At 38.7% G+C, this 16,531-nt stretch overlaps 1 protein-coding gene across 2 annotated transcripts in view; it reads right to left on the reverse strand.

Annotated features, from left to right (window-relative positions):
• Positions 1 to 16,531, reverse strand: part of Sytl5 (synaptotagmin like 5) — a 248,261-nt gene that overhangs the window by 67,185 nt on the left and 164,545 nt on the right. The window contains exons 3-5 of one of the 2 annotated variants that reach the window (XM_028881414.2): positions 12,818 to 13,027; positions 4,537 to 4,652; positions 2,941 to 3,040 (exon numbers count right to left, since the gene is read on the reverse strand). In XM_028881414.2, coding sequence (XP_028737247.1) covers positions 2,941 to 3,040; positions 4,537 to 4,652; positions 12,818 to 13,027 — 426 coding nt within the window. Of the gene's footprint in view, positions 1 to 2,940; positions 3,050 to 4,536; positions 4,653 to 12,817; positions 13,028 to 16,531 lie in introns of both variants that reach the window. The other variant, XM_028881409.2, reaches the window with a different exon arrangement.

A 16,531-nucleotide genomic window follows, 5' to 3' on the forward strand; every position in this document is an offset into this window, starting at 1 on the left:
TTGGGTGCCAGGGCCTCTAATTCCCCAGCCATCATACTGCTTGTTGATAAGCCAGGGCTCTGTCCCTGCTAAGCAAAAGACTACCTAGTTCGGAAACTCATTAGCGGCAGCCGAGAGGAAGAAGCATATTCTGGGCAAGGACTCTTTGCAAGCATGCTCAGAGTAGGGAACTGCAGCTGACTTGCACAGAAGGGAGTCTCTGGGGGAAAACAAAGGTGTCAACATAGAGCACAGCACAGTTAAGGGTTGTGACTACCTTTCTCGTTAACGGAACCCAAAACAACTCTGGGAAACAAAAGAATGTGCTATGTTCTTACTAAGCATGCTCTGTATCACCAAGCTTCACTGGGAATGACATATCTTTTAAATTATTTATTAGTGCTTAGACAATTTTGTACAATATGTCTTCTTTACATTCACTCCCCCAACTTGTCCCCAATCCACCTTCCCTTCCCCATTTACCCACTTTGTGTTCTCTGTCTCTCTTTCGTGTGTGTGTGTGTGTGTGTGTGTGTGTGTGTGTGTGTGTGTGTGTGTGATGGAATCTGCCTTTGTATCTTTCATGGTACCTCTTCTCTGGTAATGAAGTTTCTACAAAGAAAGGTTACATGCAGGGCAAAATCTGATCACATTACTATGTCATGTAGTTAATTGGAAATAAAACAAAAATAGCTTTTGAGGAAATGGAGGTCAAGTCCTAGTCCAGGATATTGAGTGCACCAAACATGGCTGCTTCTAAATACACTTTAATAAAAATTGGACTCGGGGGTCTATTAATAATAATAATTTTGGAAGACCACATGAAGTACAGAAGAATATGGGTTTGTGAGTCCAAGGGAGATTTGCTGATAAGTAGTATGGGTGGATAAAATCAAAATGCATGGCACATACATTTGGAGTTTTCAAAGAATAAATAAAAGTATTAAATATGACAACAACAGAATCCCAGCTGTATTCTTTAGGAAGATGGTACCAGCATGATCATTTCACTTATTTTATATTCAAGAATGTTCTAAGTGAACAAATGGATTCTAAAGGTACTGGCAGAATCTTAATAGAATCTGCTAAGTTGTCTCTGCTTCAAGGGACCCTAGCAAAATGTCACTGTCAAAATGTCAGAACCTTCATTCTGCTGGAAAATTACACTTGGAGTGAGAATGATGCTTGATGTAATACTAGCTTTTGATGCTCAGAATCACCCCTTCTTCCTTTTGGTAACATGAACCCCACCCATCTGTCAATCTCCTTGTCAAGTCCCACTTGTAATCTGATGTGTGTCTTGATGACTCTTGTGCACCCCCCAAAGCAGCCAGTATCTATTTATTTAATATGTGTCATTTATTGCCTATGCCATCTCTTGTGACTTATTATCACATTGCTGTATTTCTGACCCGGACGGCATGTATTGCCCTTTTATATTTTCGTACAAGCCTTTAAAACTTAGTAACTTTTAGGTGTTAAGCTTTCCTCTCGAACCGGATATTACCGTCCTTACAGGCAGAACCACAGCTGCCAGTTTTGAGTGCCAGCAGGGCTCAGCCTGGTGCTCTGGTGGTTTGAATGAGTCAGGATCTGTGTGACTCATTGTGTTTGTCAGTTATTGTTTTCCAGTTGTGTGCCCTAACTGTGATGCCTGAACTAAAGTCTGCAAACTATAGCTCTTAACAGCATCTGGAGGCTCTGAGATCCTTATTCGGTCAATCCACGGGTTCTGTCTAAGGTTAGGCACTATGCTAGATACTTCAAGACAAAAGTAAAGAAGCCACTGGGGCAGCACTAAAACAGCTTACCATTCAGTGTGTGTCTATGGGGCACGGGTCAGAGTGCAAGATGACAAGAGAGTCACAGGCACAAGGGGCATTGTGGGAATCCGGACAAATACATGAATGCAATAGGGCAGGAAGGATTCAATGTCTAGGATAGGAGTTTAAGAAATTCTAGAACATCTTTTGCATTTGTTTCTGCTAATTAATGAACAAAGGGGTTCGTCAAGAGAGTCTGAGTTAAATTACACTTTAATTTCATTCCCACCCATAGTTCAGAACACTGAAAAGAATGAGAAAAGTCCATACTTCTTTTAGAGCTACAATCTCAGTCACTGTCAGCATTTCATGTTGGTTTCTGCTGAGAGAACAATGCAGTGCTACCTAGAGAGGAGCACCAGGAGGCTTTGAACCCTTAGAACCCTTGCTATACAATCTTTATTTGGGGGGAACTCTTATTCTTTTGTGGGACCTCGCTGCCAGTTCCCAGTGCCTTTTTGCACCTTTCTCTCTGACCTGTCTCCCATTGCTCATTGCAGTACTCAACATGCACATTTGCCTTCTGAACTAAGTCGAAGCCGTCAAATGTGACTTTTTTTTTCCTTAAGGAAGCCTGCATTTTAAATAGAGAATAGAATGTTCAAGTAACTATGCTTTTATATACCAGCAGTTAGGTTAGAAGGGAGGGATACTGGTATTTGGAAGCAAAGGCTCTAACTCTGACTAGAGATCTCCCTGAAGTAATGGGAATCATTTGACGTAAGAATAAATAAGGCAAATGAAATAAGAACTCTTATATATTTAGGTCAGCCAGTGGTTTGGTTTTGTTTGGGTTTTTTTTTGTTTGTTTGTTTGTTTTGTTCTGTTTTTTTGAGACAGGTTTCACTGTGTAACAGCCTTGGCTTCCCTGGAACTCATTCTGTAGACCAAATGGGCCTCAAAATTACAGAGATCTACCTGCCTCTGCCTCCTGAGTGCTGGGATGAAAAGCATGGGCCACCACTGACTGGCTCCAGCCAGGGAATTTTTAATCTGAGGTTGAAAGTACTTAAGACTGCATTTCCGTAAGAGAAAATGTTACCCAAGTTGAGTGTCTCACCTCCTCTGGCTCACTGAAGTCACATCAGACATGAAGCACTAAAGATGATTTATTTTAGAGTGGATAGGCTGTGCTTACCCCTTCCTCTTTGGTCCATCATGATTGGCTTTCTGCCTGATGGAAGATGAAGTATCTGACTTGTCTACATCTTGGTGGGCTTGCTCTTGGCTTTGTATTTCTTCAGATCCTCATGGGAAAAATAGAAAATAAATTGACATACAAAAAGCAGAAAGGATAACACATTTCTCTTATGCACCCATTTTTCTAGGTTGCCACAAGACCAAAAAGCCTATAATAATTGGTAATTACAGTTCAATGCCAAGTTTTGTATACACAGGTATTTCTAATTTGCTGAATGCCATAGAGATAACTAAGAAATAAGACCAGGACTCTTCAGGGCAAGGTGTGGCATGATAAGCTTTCCGAGGAAGACTGCAATAAAGATATCTTTAAGGTATGAAATGCTAAGTTCAAGAGATCTCTAAATCCATAGATTATAGGCATTATTTTTTATAGGTGTTTTGTTTTGTTTTGAGGCAAGTTCTCTCTATGTTCCTAAGGCTGGTCTGGAAGCTCACTATGTATCCCAGACTGCTTTTAAGTACATAACCTTTGTGCCTCAGTCTCCCAGAAGTAGTGAACACAAGTGTGCCACAATACACCACAGCCAGAGATCATGGAAATGAGAGGCCAGATTCCCTGGGATGACAGACATGTGTGCATGTATCTTAAGGCTGGCAATGTAGCCCACACACTGGAAAGCACTGAGGTTTAGTATACAGAGAGGTTATAGCTGACTGGATAATTTTCATTCAACCTGACTCTTCTAACATCAGACCTGATGTTACTCACCTTTAGGAGCCCTTCTTGGTGAGTGACACACCCAAAAGTGACACAAATATCAGTTGTAAGCTTCTTAGACCAAAAGGTACCCATTCCACCTTTATTATATAAACCATGCATGGGAAATTTGCATTTAAGAAAGCTTAATTCAATCCTGAATCAATTAGATTGTAATTTGAGTACACTGGAAAGCATTCTCAAGCTGGTTGTCTTTGGTATTTTGGGCCAGTATAATTTTTCATTGACTAAAACTTTCCTGTATATTTTAAGCCCATCAGCTTATCACACTTGGTTCCTGTCCAGTAAATGCCATTGACTCAGTCTAATCATTATGACAACCAAAATTCTCCTTGGCATTTCCCAATGTTCCCATTTGTGAGAGTGGGGACTTTAGGGTACAATACCAGTGCCTGGTTAGGAACCAAAAATTAAATTTAAAAACTATCATTTAAAAGAAAATCTGAAATTAAACTTGGTGAAAAAAATCAAGAATTGTTTTCAAAATGGAAATTATTTCTTTTACCTGCTTTAGGTTGCTTTCTTAAATGTTTAGTAAAACACCAGAAATGTGTCTGGAAAAGTAACAGGCTATGATGAGGATAACTGGCCCCTTTAAATTCGCAGCATGTCAGATATGTGGAAAATCAGTGTGAAGTTTGTTTCTATTGACTTCATTTGTATGATTTTCAGATTTAGATTTTAAGCTACCAAGTTGTGAAATGGCCCATGAGATTGAGGGAAAAAAATCCAACTGTGTTCACCTGCAACATTACTATAGGGAAGTTATTTAACCCAACCAAAGGCTTGGGGACAAGTAATTGTGTTAGTTACCTGGACTTCTTCTTAAGATGGACTGTCGAACAACATCAGTGCCCAGAACATTGACTTGCTTGAAACGCTTTGCCTTCTCTTCAAAAAACCATTCTCCACTTATAATCTTCAGCTGCCTGCTCATGGAGCAAAAGGAAGATATTAAAATTAAATGATTTAGCTTTGCATAGGTAACTTTCCAAAACCACTGAAGTAAAAATGCTGAGTGTGGATAAAAGATCTTCAGTATAAGAAATGAGGCCCCGTTTGAGATAACAGCATCAGTAAGAACCTGTTTTGGGAAGATTCCTTCATGGAACATAAACGCTGGGCTACAGTAAAGAACAGGACAAAGCCTATCATGATATTCCAGGAGAACAGTAATGGGATGCATTCCTGAGCAAGAGGGAACTAACAGATGTGGAAAGAAAATCAAACTGTCCTGTTAGAACTGTCTTTCTGGATTTTGTGATCAATTGAAAGTTGTAATCAATTGCTGGTTGTTTTTTGTCAAGTCAAGGCAAACTGTGTCACCTGGCAAGAGGTAACTGCAGTTGAGGAACTGCCTCCATCAGACTAGCCTTGGGCATTTTCTTGATTGATCATTGATGTGGCAGGGCCCAGTCCACTGTGGGTTGTGTAACATCTGGGAACTAAGACCTGGGTTCTATAAGAAAGCAAGCTGGACAAGCCATAGAGAGAAAGCCAGTAAGGAACTTTCCCCCACGGTTCCTGCTTCTGCTCCTACTTGAGTTGTTACCCTGAGCTCCCTCAATTATGAACTGTGCTTGGGACATAAAGACCAAATAAACCCTTTCCTCTTCAAATTGCTTTTGGCCAATGTTTTATCACAGCAGTAAAAAGAAAACTAGAACAGGTCCTATCCATCTTAGAGTGGCTATGTGTAATCACCTCTTATCTTCCCTCTAGGAATGTCTGTGATTTTCTTTTATGTCTTCACCTTTTCTATGACCTATAGAGCTTTAAACTTGATCTTAGAATTATAAGTCCCGTCTATTGTTCTATTAACTCTCTGAGAGACAATCTCTATGTAACTCAACTCCTCCCCACATGGTACTATAATAATAGGCTTTTTATAGACTGTGCTCTCAAGCAATAGTTTCTTCTTTTTATTATATATACTAACATACATTTGTTACACAGATGGTGAAATTTATTGTGGTATTTTATTGTGTAAAATTTGCACATAAATGGTACTGATCTATACTTCAAGTTATAATTTTTACTTGAATGAGTGACTACTCCATCATTTTAAGATTTTAGCTTCATTTCATGCCTTCACCACAAACGTCATTAGCATCAGTGACATGAAGCCAGGAGTCTTGGTTCTTTGGGTTACCTTTTCTAGCAGTAATATTTGGTGCTGTAGTTTGTAAACATTTGTGAAATGAATCAAGTTTCCTGGAATTCAACCCATAGCAGCTATGCTGCTAGAAAGCTCAGTTTGAGGCTTACAACAAAGACATAGAACCATAAAAGTCATTAGGTAGTCTAAAATTATTTCTAATTAAACAAAGAAATAGATTATAAGGGCATGAGCTGAGGATGGGAAATAGTCCTGTATTATTGGGTAAATGATTTTAGAGGATTATAGTAGAAAATGAGATTGAGAGGTATGCCTGGGCTATGTAATAGCAACCTTTGAATGCCATGCTAAGAAGCCAAAATGTCATTCTGGAGGCAATAGGAAACTTACACAAAAGTTCACACTCAGTTATATAACATTTGGATAAATACATAGAGAAATGAGACACTAGCAAGCTAATTAAAAAATCACTTTAGTTGACAAGATAAGAAATGATAAAATATAAATCAAGGTATCATGAGGATGAGACTTTGCAAGAATTAGTAAGTCTGATATGGTGGCTGAAGAAAAACAACTATGATCCAAATAGAGATTTCTAGTTCCAGAGCATCATATCAAAATTTATCAACAAACTGTGCTTTAAAATCAGTAATTGGATCCCACATATAAAATTCATCCAGGAAAAGATATCAGCTTTATTCCTCATAGTAATTGAAATCCTGCTTTTTAGTGTAAGACACAAAGGAAGATATAAGTTCATCACAGTTCTACTAAATATCAAACTGTTAACCTAGACAGTGAAAATATGGCCATACCATGTGCTCCTCACACTCATTTCTGGTGGCACTATAACCTCTTGAAAAGCACAGATTATTGAGTGGTTAATTCATAACTGTAGAGATTACAAAATCCATCAAATCTAAGGAAGATATAATCTGCCAAAAGAATAAATTTGAATAGATTATTCCTGGATATATCTCCAGAGATTTATAGGCTTATATATTATTAATTAGGCTAGACATGCATGTATTTGTGGAATGTTAATTTCTAAACATGTTCTTTCAAGATTCCTGTCAATCAGAAACTCATGTAAGTACTAAAGTAATCCAATTTACAGCAAGAATCGAGCCACTAATCAAGTGATATTAAAATACCAAGACTGTCCTAGATCATTCATGTGGATCCAAAGTAATCACATGAGCTGTTGAAACCAAGAAAAATAAGTGAAGTCAAAAGAGAAAGCACAGAGCGGGAAGTCACAGAGTGACACGAGAACAGGAGGAGTGACAGGACATAGCTGAGCACTTGAAAATCATCCAATGGGCTGTGCTAAAGTCTTGTCTCTTACTTGTGTATGTGCTTATGGGGGTGTTGCAGAGCATAGTCCAGTGACAGTTTCATGTGTGGCAGTTTACATTCTAAAGGAAATGGACTTCCATACTGTCTTCACCATACACCTACAGCTGCCAACAGATACCACAAATACTATTTCTCCAGAGCTGTTAGTCACTACCTCCTGCCATCTGTGTGAGAACAGTAGTTATTATAACTGTATTTGTTCACCTCTGGTATGAACTTGAGTAATTTGTCATTTTTAGAACTCTGAAGTATCCAAGATAATGCCTTTGTCCCCTTTGCAGTTTCTGGGTGTAGACAGAAAGTTAAGAAGAACAGAAAATTAATACTGAGTACCTACCAGGTACCAAGTAATGTGCTAGGCACTTTATATGTGCTGTTTCCAATTCCTGCTATGAGATGTAACCTACCAACGACAGTCCTCACTTTATAGACTAGGAAACTCACATGGGTTAAACAATTTCCTCAAAGCTACAAAGGTGTGATAGCACATACAACATTCATACTCTAAGTCTCATACTCTTTCCATTGGGCAATATCATCGGAAGAGAATTTATGTTTGTCAGGTGCAACAAGGCTTTGATGGAGGGGAGGATGTATGGAAACAAAAGCAATAGTCAGCAATGCTTAGCATTTCAAGTGAATGTGTGTACATTTCCAAATGTGTGCCCACTGGGGCCAAGTAGCAAGAATAAAGAAGTGATGAGAGAAGATAAAAAAAAAAGAAATGTGGAACTTGCTATAAGATTTCAATCAATCTACCATGTCACTGTAGTATTCAAACAACTCAAGGCTTAAAATAGACTGTTTCCTCTAAGTTGAACTCTGAAGTATGGGTTTTGACTGACATTACAACGCACCATACTTACTCTCTGTGAACACTGATTGGACTGCTGACTATCTGAGAGTGTTAGCTTGTGGTTTGAATTAACATTAAACTCCCGGGGCTTATGTAAGTTTTCTTTACTTGGAAATTTACGTAAATGTGAAGAAGTTATATTCTTGTTTCAAACAGGCATATCAGCCAAAGTATTTTGTTTGCTTATCTATCATTAACTACTGGAGACACCTGTAATAAGATATGCTTTGTAAGCTACACTAAGATATTATTTTCCATCTGTTAATCACAAGGAAGCTAGTTGAACTTATTATTTATAACTTCATTCACTACATAGTACATATTTATTGAATTCCTACCATTGGAGGTTGAAAGAACAGAGGAAGAGAAACACAAACACTTTGTCCATACGAAGAGGTCTAGTTTCCTTCTTTTCCAAGCAGGAAAAAATGCAAAGAAATCCATGTACATATGATAATGAAACTGCAAACCACTTACAGGCAAAGAAAACATCTTAAATGTAGTTCAGGGGCAACAAGGCAAAAATGGATTCCTACAAAGGAAGCAGCCTCCTTCTACCAATCCTTGCTATAAACATTTCAGTGCTTCAGAAATAAAACCTTCTCCAAGGTAAATGACAATAAAGGTTGTTCTTCCAACTGATTCAAGAATGAGTCACCTTCTGACTCATCTCATCTCTTAGAGGTGAGGGTGGGAATTTCAATTTAATGGTCTATTAAACATGGAGACAGCCCAGTAGGGCTGTAATATCCTCTTATAACAAACAAAGGACAGTCTTTGCCAATAAAATATCATTTATGCTTCCTTATTGAAAACCACTCCATGAATAGCAAACAGAATATTACCAATATTGAAAGCTTTAGTCTCAGTGAGCACCCAAATAAGTAGCTTAAATATTAGGGAAGTATTACTAATAGATTTTTCAGCTGGAAAAGTAAGCATGGACTTTCATATAGTAAATACTCATGTAAATTTACATTTATTGCAGAAAAACCAACTGTAGAAAAATTGTTGCTGGAGAAGTATAAGAATCACACATCAAAAGCTATTTTCTCTTTAGAATGTCAAAGAGTTTCTTTCACAGGTGCAAAAAATAACACAATAACCTTATTTTTTATGTTAGACTATGAAGCCATTGAAAGCATTCCATGTTTCCCTATCCTTTTATTTTAGCCTCTTTTATACCAATAGGCTAATACCAAATGTGTAGTAGAGATGGACAGATGTGTGGATGAGTAGATCAATTAGACAAATAGATGGTTGGCTTGATTAAGTTAATGTTTCACCAATAAAAAGAAGGCAATTGATTGAGAAGTTTTCTATTAATATATTAATAATTCATAAGCAAAGCATCTTGTTCAACATTTTAATATTTATACTTGCATCTTCTAACAAGAACTTGTATTTTTCTGTGATGGGTAGACATTTACTCTGTTTAAAGGGCAGATATACTTGTCATGGCTCTTCTCCCCCCCACCCCCCCACCCCCCTGCCCAACTTCATGTTCCCCATAGAATAAAACTGTATTTGTTCTATTTTTCTTCCTCTTATTCCAGCCTGATGTGCTTTAAGGAAAACACATTCATTCATCCATTTATCATTTCATTATCTTGCTCATCCATCCACCTACTCATTTAACAAATATACATGGAGTACCTACTTTAGGCATACCTTCAGGCATGAGGACATCATCACTGAACAACAGAGATTTGTTTGAATCTCCTGTCTTCATGGCTATGGGGCTTATATTATAGCAGAGGAAGAGCAATATGGAATGCAATAAATAAGTGAAAAATGTAGCACAAGTGATCTAAGTGGGAAGCACAGGAAAGGATTCTTTCCTTTTGGGTAGGTCAGTTTCTATGACAATCTCCAAATTCAACTCAACATATTAAGAGTTAATTTCTTGTTAATATACTCTAAAGAGAATCTGATTCCTGTCTTTCAGAAGAAAGTTATAGTAAATTAGACCTTTATTTACCACCCATATTATCTAGCAAATGAACTGATCTAAAAACATTAGGCCACAGGTCTTGTGATTTAGTAATTAGAACTAGTATAGATACATGGAAGTAAAAATTTGTCTTATATTGAAGTCTGAGGATCCATGTAATAAAGGGGTTTTGAGTCTTAGGCCTTAGGTCCTTTTGACAGAACAAATGAGGGTCTGAGCTATGTCAGAGAATGAACAGAAATGGAATAAATGGGAAAAGAATACATACTAAGAATCAACCTAAAAAGTATTGGATCAGAATTGGAAAAATAGTTATTGAGAAACTTCTCATCAATCCTGGGAGATTTGTGTAAACAATTCCACTAAATCAGGAACAAGACAAGGTTGTCCACTCTCTCCATACCTATTCAATATAGTACTTGAACTCTTAGCTAGAGCAATAAGACAATTGAAGGAGATCAAGGGGATACAAGTTGGAAAGCAAGAAGTCAAAGTCTTGCTATGTGCAGATGATATGATAGTATACATAAGTGACCCCAAAAATTCTACCAGAAACTCCTACAGCTGATAAACACCTTCAGTAATGTGGCAGAATACAAGATTAACTAAAAAAAAAAAAACAGTATCCCTCCCATATACAAATGACAAATGGGCTGAGAAAGAAATCAGGGAAACAACACCTTCACAATAGCCTCAATATAAAATATCTTGCGTGTAACTCTAACCAAGCAAATGAAAGGCTTGTATGATAAAACCTTCAAGTCTTTGAAGAAAGAAAGTGAAGAAGATATAAGAAGATGGAAAGATCTCCCATGCTCATGAATTGGTAGGATCAACATAGTCAATATGGCCATCCTACCAAAATCAATCTACAGATTTAACATAATCTCTATCAAAATTCCAACACAATTCTTGGGGGGCAGTTTTGAGACAGAGTTTCTTTGTGTAGCTTTGTGCCTGTCCTGGAACTCACTTTGTAGCCCAGGTTGGCCTCGAACTCACAGAGATCTGCCTGCCTCTGCCTCCTGGGTGCTGGAATTAAAGGTGTGTGCCACCACCGCCCAGCCTAACACAATTCTTTACAGACCTTGGTACAAGCTAAAGTCATCTGAGAGGAGGAAGCCTCAATAGAAAAAAAAAAAATGCCTCTATAAGACCTAGCTGTAGGCAACCCTATAAGGCATTTGCTTAAGTAGTGATTAATGGGGGTGGGCCCAGCTCATTGTGGGTGGTGCCATCTCTGGGCTGGTAGTCTGGGGTTCTACAAGAAAGCAGGCTGAACAAGCCATGGGGAGCAAGCCAGTAAGCAACACTCCTCCATGGCCTCTGCATCAGCTCCTGCCTCCAAGTTCCTGCCCTGTTTAAGTTCTTATACTGGCTTTCTTCAGTGGACTGCAATGTGGAAATTTAAGCCCAATAAATCCTTTCTTGCCCAACTTGCTTTTGTCATGGTGTTTCACTGCAGCAATAGAAACTAAGATGGAGATGGAGTCCCAACTGGCCATTTCCTGTCTCCAAACAAAACTTCCAGTACTAGGGCTGAGTCACATCCAATCAAATTGTTGGCCAAAGGTGGTGGTTCTCAACCTTCCTAATGCTGTAACCCTTTAATGTAGTTCCTCATGTGGTGATCCCCAACCATACAATTATTTTGCTACTGTTATGAATCATAATGTAAATATATGATATGTAGGATATCTGAAATGTGACCTCCAAAAGGTTGTGACCCACCCCCATGTTGAGAACCACTGGCCAAAGTGGTCCCATGGAAATCTCTAAACAATCCAGGCTGTTGCCAAGACAGTAGGTTGCTCTCCAAAAACTGACAGCAAGGCTCCATTGCTGAAGACAACACCCACACTGATTGCACATGGGGACGTCAAGCCAGTGCCTATATAGGGCCTTCACACCTAGATCCTAGTGCAGTAGTTCTCAACCTGTGGATCATGATCCCTTTGGGGTCAAATGACTATTTCACAGGGCTCACCTAAGACCATCAGAAAATACAGATATCTACATTATGATTCAAAACAGTAGTAAAATTACAGTTAGGAAGTAGCAAGGAAAATAATTTTATGGTTGGAGGTCACCACAACACGAGGAACTGTGTTAAAGTGTTGCAGCATTAGAAATGTTGAGAACCACTGATCTAAACAGAAGCCTAATGGAAAAGCTGCCACCCTTTGTCTTTTTGATGAATAGCTAGACCTGGAGAATGTGAAGTAACTGGTTCCATCTCAGCTGACGCATACAGCACACAGGATGTTTGACGCTTGTCTTGTCAGTTATCTCATGTTTAAGAATTCCAAAAGAATTCTGTCTATGCCTTTGGAGAAGCCATGTGGTGTCTTGAAGGGCTTATAGAAAAGAAAATATGTTTCTGGCTTTTAAATACAGGGAGACACTGATTCCATTAGGTCTCCGATTTTATAATGCTTCGGGGTTGTTGTTTTTTTATACTGTTCCCTACTTTTATATTTGCTTCTACCTGTTTCTCTCCCACTGAACACTCCTTTATCTCTGTCTCTGTGCCTTTATATCTGTCTTTGCATCTCTCTGTGTGTCTCTGTTTCTCTGTCTCTGTCTGTCTCTCTGTCTCTGTCTCTGTCTCTGTCTCTCTCTCTCTCTCTCTCTCTCTCTCTCTCTCACACACACACACACACACACACATCTGTCAAACCTGTAACCAGGTTGTGCTTCTAAATCCACTCTCAATTTAAAATTCTTTTTCTCATTTCTTACTTTTTCCACTCAAATCTTGTCAATCATCAAATATGGATTTTGTATAGAAAGGTGGGAAACTCACGCGACTTTGGCACAGATAGTGCACTTCCAGCTGCCATCAAGGCCAGTGACTCGACACTCACTGCACACCCTGAGTGAGCAGGCGTGGCACAGATCTCCCCGGTCAAAGATGAGGCCAAGGTTTTTCTGACAGTGAACACAGACTCTGCTGGTCTCTTGGTGAGTCTTCCCACTTCTACGCTTTGCTTCTAAAAGTTCATTTTTCAGCTTCCTGGTCAGAGAAAAGGCACATTAAAAGCTCAGAAGACCTAACAAGAAGCCTTTGTGGGTAAAAGCTCTTGCTCTAAAGCCTGACATCTGAGTTCAATCTCACACTGTGGAAGGAGAAAGAACTTACTCCCTCAAGTTGTCCTTCGACTTCCATATCACACATGGCATGTGTGTATGTTAACCCCCCAAACATACAAATAAATACATAGACGGAACCAAAAGAGTCGCACAGGAACACAGCCTTCTTTATTTAAAAATATTTTCACAATTGAATCAAGGAATCAGAGCCAAATACTCCCAGCCAGTACAATTTCTCCTTCCAGAATCAACGATCTTTTGAAATTAGCTGTTGAGTATTTGTGTTTTGCTTTTGTTATCTTCCACTAGCACTGGCTTTCATCACTGTTCATTCATTTACCCAGGACGCCTTTGATATTCCAATCCTGGAAGTGCTCTCTATGTGAGGAAAGAGTACAAAGACATTCAGCCCCATCAGTTCTTCCCTGCAGTGCACCTATGAAGAGTGTAACTACAAACATAGTCTACCGTTTCAGTTCTACATACTTCTACTTAGCATAGAAGAGTTTCCAACAATGCACATTAACCTTTCTGTCAGACACATCTATGCTTGAGTCCAGGATAGAACACAAATTAGCAGGCAATGATTTATCCACTTAATTTAATCTCTCCTTTTCTAAAATATGAATAATTACCTTCTTCAAAGGTTGTTTTTATGAGATAATGAAAGTGAAGTTCCTAGCATGTTTCCTGTCACATAGGTATCAAGTACATGCCACTTTCACATCCCCTTTAAAAAACGATTTGACAAAAAAATGCAATTATCTGCCCTTTAGAAACTTGAAATTGCATGCATAGCCCTTTCTCCAGAAGCAGCACTTAGGAAATTCTTGGGGATACTAAATATCAGGATCTGGTTTACAAGATCAAAATCTGCTTTTTAAAAGCCATAATCTGCATTTTATCAAAATATCCAGATGATGATGAAGTACAGCTTTAGAACACATGTTGTCTAACTTGTCTAAACACTGGAATAGCATAGAAATACTGGTGGTCACGTCTCATCTCCACAAATTTGAATGCTATTGGTTTGAGAGGTGGCCTGGGAAATGTTATGTCTAAGATGTCTTTATTTGTTCTAGTATACTGTCAGGTTTGGTAAACACTGCTCTAGAAGATTGACCAGTTCCATTTTAATATTTTTTAGATATGCCACTCATTTGGGTTACTGATATCTTGTCTTCAATGCCCAGAAAGAAAACCTGGAAACATTCCACATCTTTCACACCATTTTCCTTTCGTGTTTACGATATTAACTTTTGGCAGACTAAATCAGACTAGCATCTTCTCAGATACAAAAAGGATGATTGTATTTTCTTGAGCATTTGTTCAGGGTCTAACTCCAGGCTAGGTTATAAAGCAGTTGAATAGTTGAAGGTAATTATTTCTTTTGTGAAGTCTTATGAATCTGCATTGGTTCATGTGTAGTATGTATATGCTGAAATCACAATGGATGATATTAACAGTTCATTCATGTTAATAAAAATAAAATATTTTAAAGATAATAGCCAGGATAGATAGAACCAGAACTTTTCATTCTCAGCCCAATGAGGGAATCATAAGTCAAGATTTTTAAACTGAGGAATAAGTTTTCCAAAATTTACATTTTTCATATATTAATTCAGCATGTGTTAGGTAGGTTGTCATGACGACATAAGCAGGCTTGGAGGTCACTATGGATGGATCTTACCATCATAGTTAACTTTGGACCCTACCTCCTGTTTCCCTGGTAACATTAGAAAGAGAAGCATCACAATTGCTACATCTTTATGATTTAAAATGCTGCATAAACAGCACTGTGTTTTTGGACCATTAAAAGAAAGCTAATTTGTCTTAGTCAAAAGATAAAAATCTGAGTTCTACTTTTGGCCATGGGTAGAAACATGACATTCTGACATGCCTGAAATATACAATATCATCACTTCCCTTAAGAGTTAATCCAGCTTGGCCCATCAGTCACCTAGTCAGGAGAACACCCCTCAGGAAAGCTAATTCAAATGAAAACATGCTAAAGAAAGAAGAGTAATTGTCCCATTGATGAGATGATGTACTTACACACATCAGGACCTCTGGGCCCCCAGATCCTCTGCTTACAGATCTTCACTGCTCAATGTACACACTTTTCTGAGTTCTAAGCCCCAAAGAATAACCTTTTCTCATTCCTTAACTCTTCTGGACTACCAGCCAAAGTCCTAAAAATGCTTTCCCTGACTCTAACTCAAAGGGGAATTCTTCTCTCTCTCTTCCATTTCCCCCTACTGTTGTTTCCCTCAGAGGCTATAAATGCTTCTGGATCCAACAACCAGGCTTTACAACTGGGTTTATTTTCTGTTCTTTCAGATAATAAGAAACCCCAAGTTAGGCAGTTGAATCCTGATTGGTCTTAATTGGGGTGAAAGCTGAAAGATCAAAGAAGCAGAGCAGGAGCCACTAGAAAGACTTCTTACCTCTAGGAATCCTCAGACTGAAAAGGGCCAAGCTCCTGTCTCCACCCTGCCTTATCACTTCCTGTTTCCTCCTGTTTGCCTCCCAAGTACTGGGATCAGAGCTGTGTGCCGCCACCGCCCGGCCTCTAGTGGCTAGCTCTGCACTCTGATCTCTAGGCAAGATTTATTTGTTAGAGCACAAACAAAATATCACCACAAGCTTCAGTTAGTTTAAATGCAAAATAGCATCATTACAGATCCAGTATCCTCTCATCTTGTTGCTTCTCTATGTACAAAATATGGCTTATTCTTATGCAAAATAACCAGGAAGCTCCATCATTTAGCCTTGTTTAAGGCCAACAAGGGAGTGTATGCTTAGGTGATTTAGCACAGGGGTCTTCACAGACAAAGCAAAGTCTACTTTGGAAATCCTCCCAGAAGATTTCTTGAATTTGACTAGACAGTGTCACATCATTGCCAAGTAGCTGCAAGGGAGGCTAAGGAATTTACACTTCACCCTGTTTTGTGGAAGTGGGTAAAGACTACTGAGTGAAGAATAATTCCCCTTTCCTGAGGGATTATGTGTTGTGTTGTATTGTGAATTCTCCACAGAGCAGCAATCCCTCTTTTCTGAAGACAGCAGCTAACTGCAAAACATTTTATATCTCACAGCACAATATTCTTATGTTAACTTTACAGGAATGAAAACAAAAAGACAAGACTCAGGCTCTGGGTCACACAAACACGCAGACCTAGGTGTTCCACTTCACTACATTCATCATCAACTTTCTCTCTAAATGTCAGTGATGGTTAAAAGAAGGGCCCTAGCTGGCTTTGGGCCACTCATTTAGTTGCTACAGCATCCTTTTGATATAAAAACTATCCAGCTGTAACATCTGCCCACTCTATGTCAATGCTCATTAGTATCTTTTCAATATGACACAAGCCAGGATTATCTGGGAAGAGGAAACCTCGATTGAGAAAATGCTTCCATTAGATTG

This window comes from Peromyscus leucopus, chromosome X, assembly GCF_004664715.2.
Source record: "Peromyscus leucopus breed LL Stock chromosome X, UCI_PerLeu_2.1, whole genome shotgun sequence".
Classification (NCBI taxonomy): Eukaryota; Metazoa; Chordata; class Mammalia; order Rodentia; family Cricetidae; genus Peromyscus; species Peromyscus leucopus.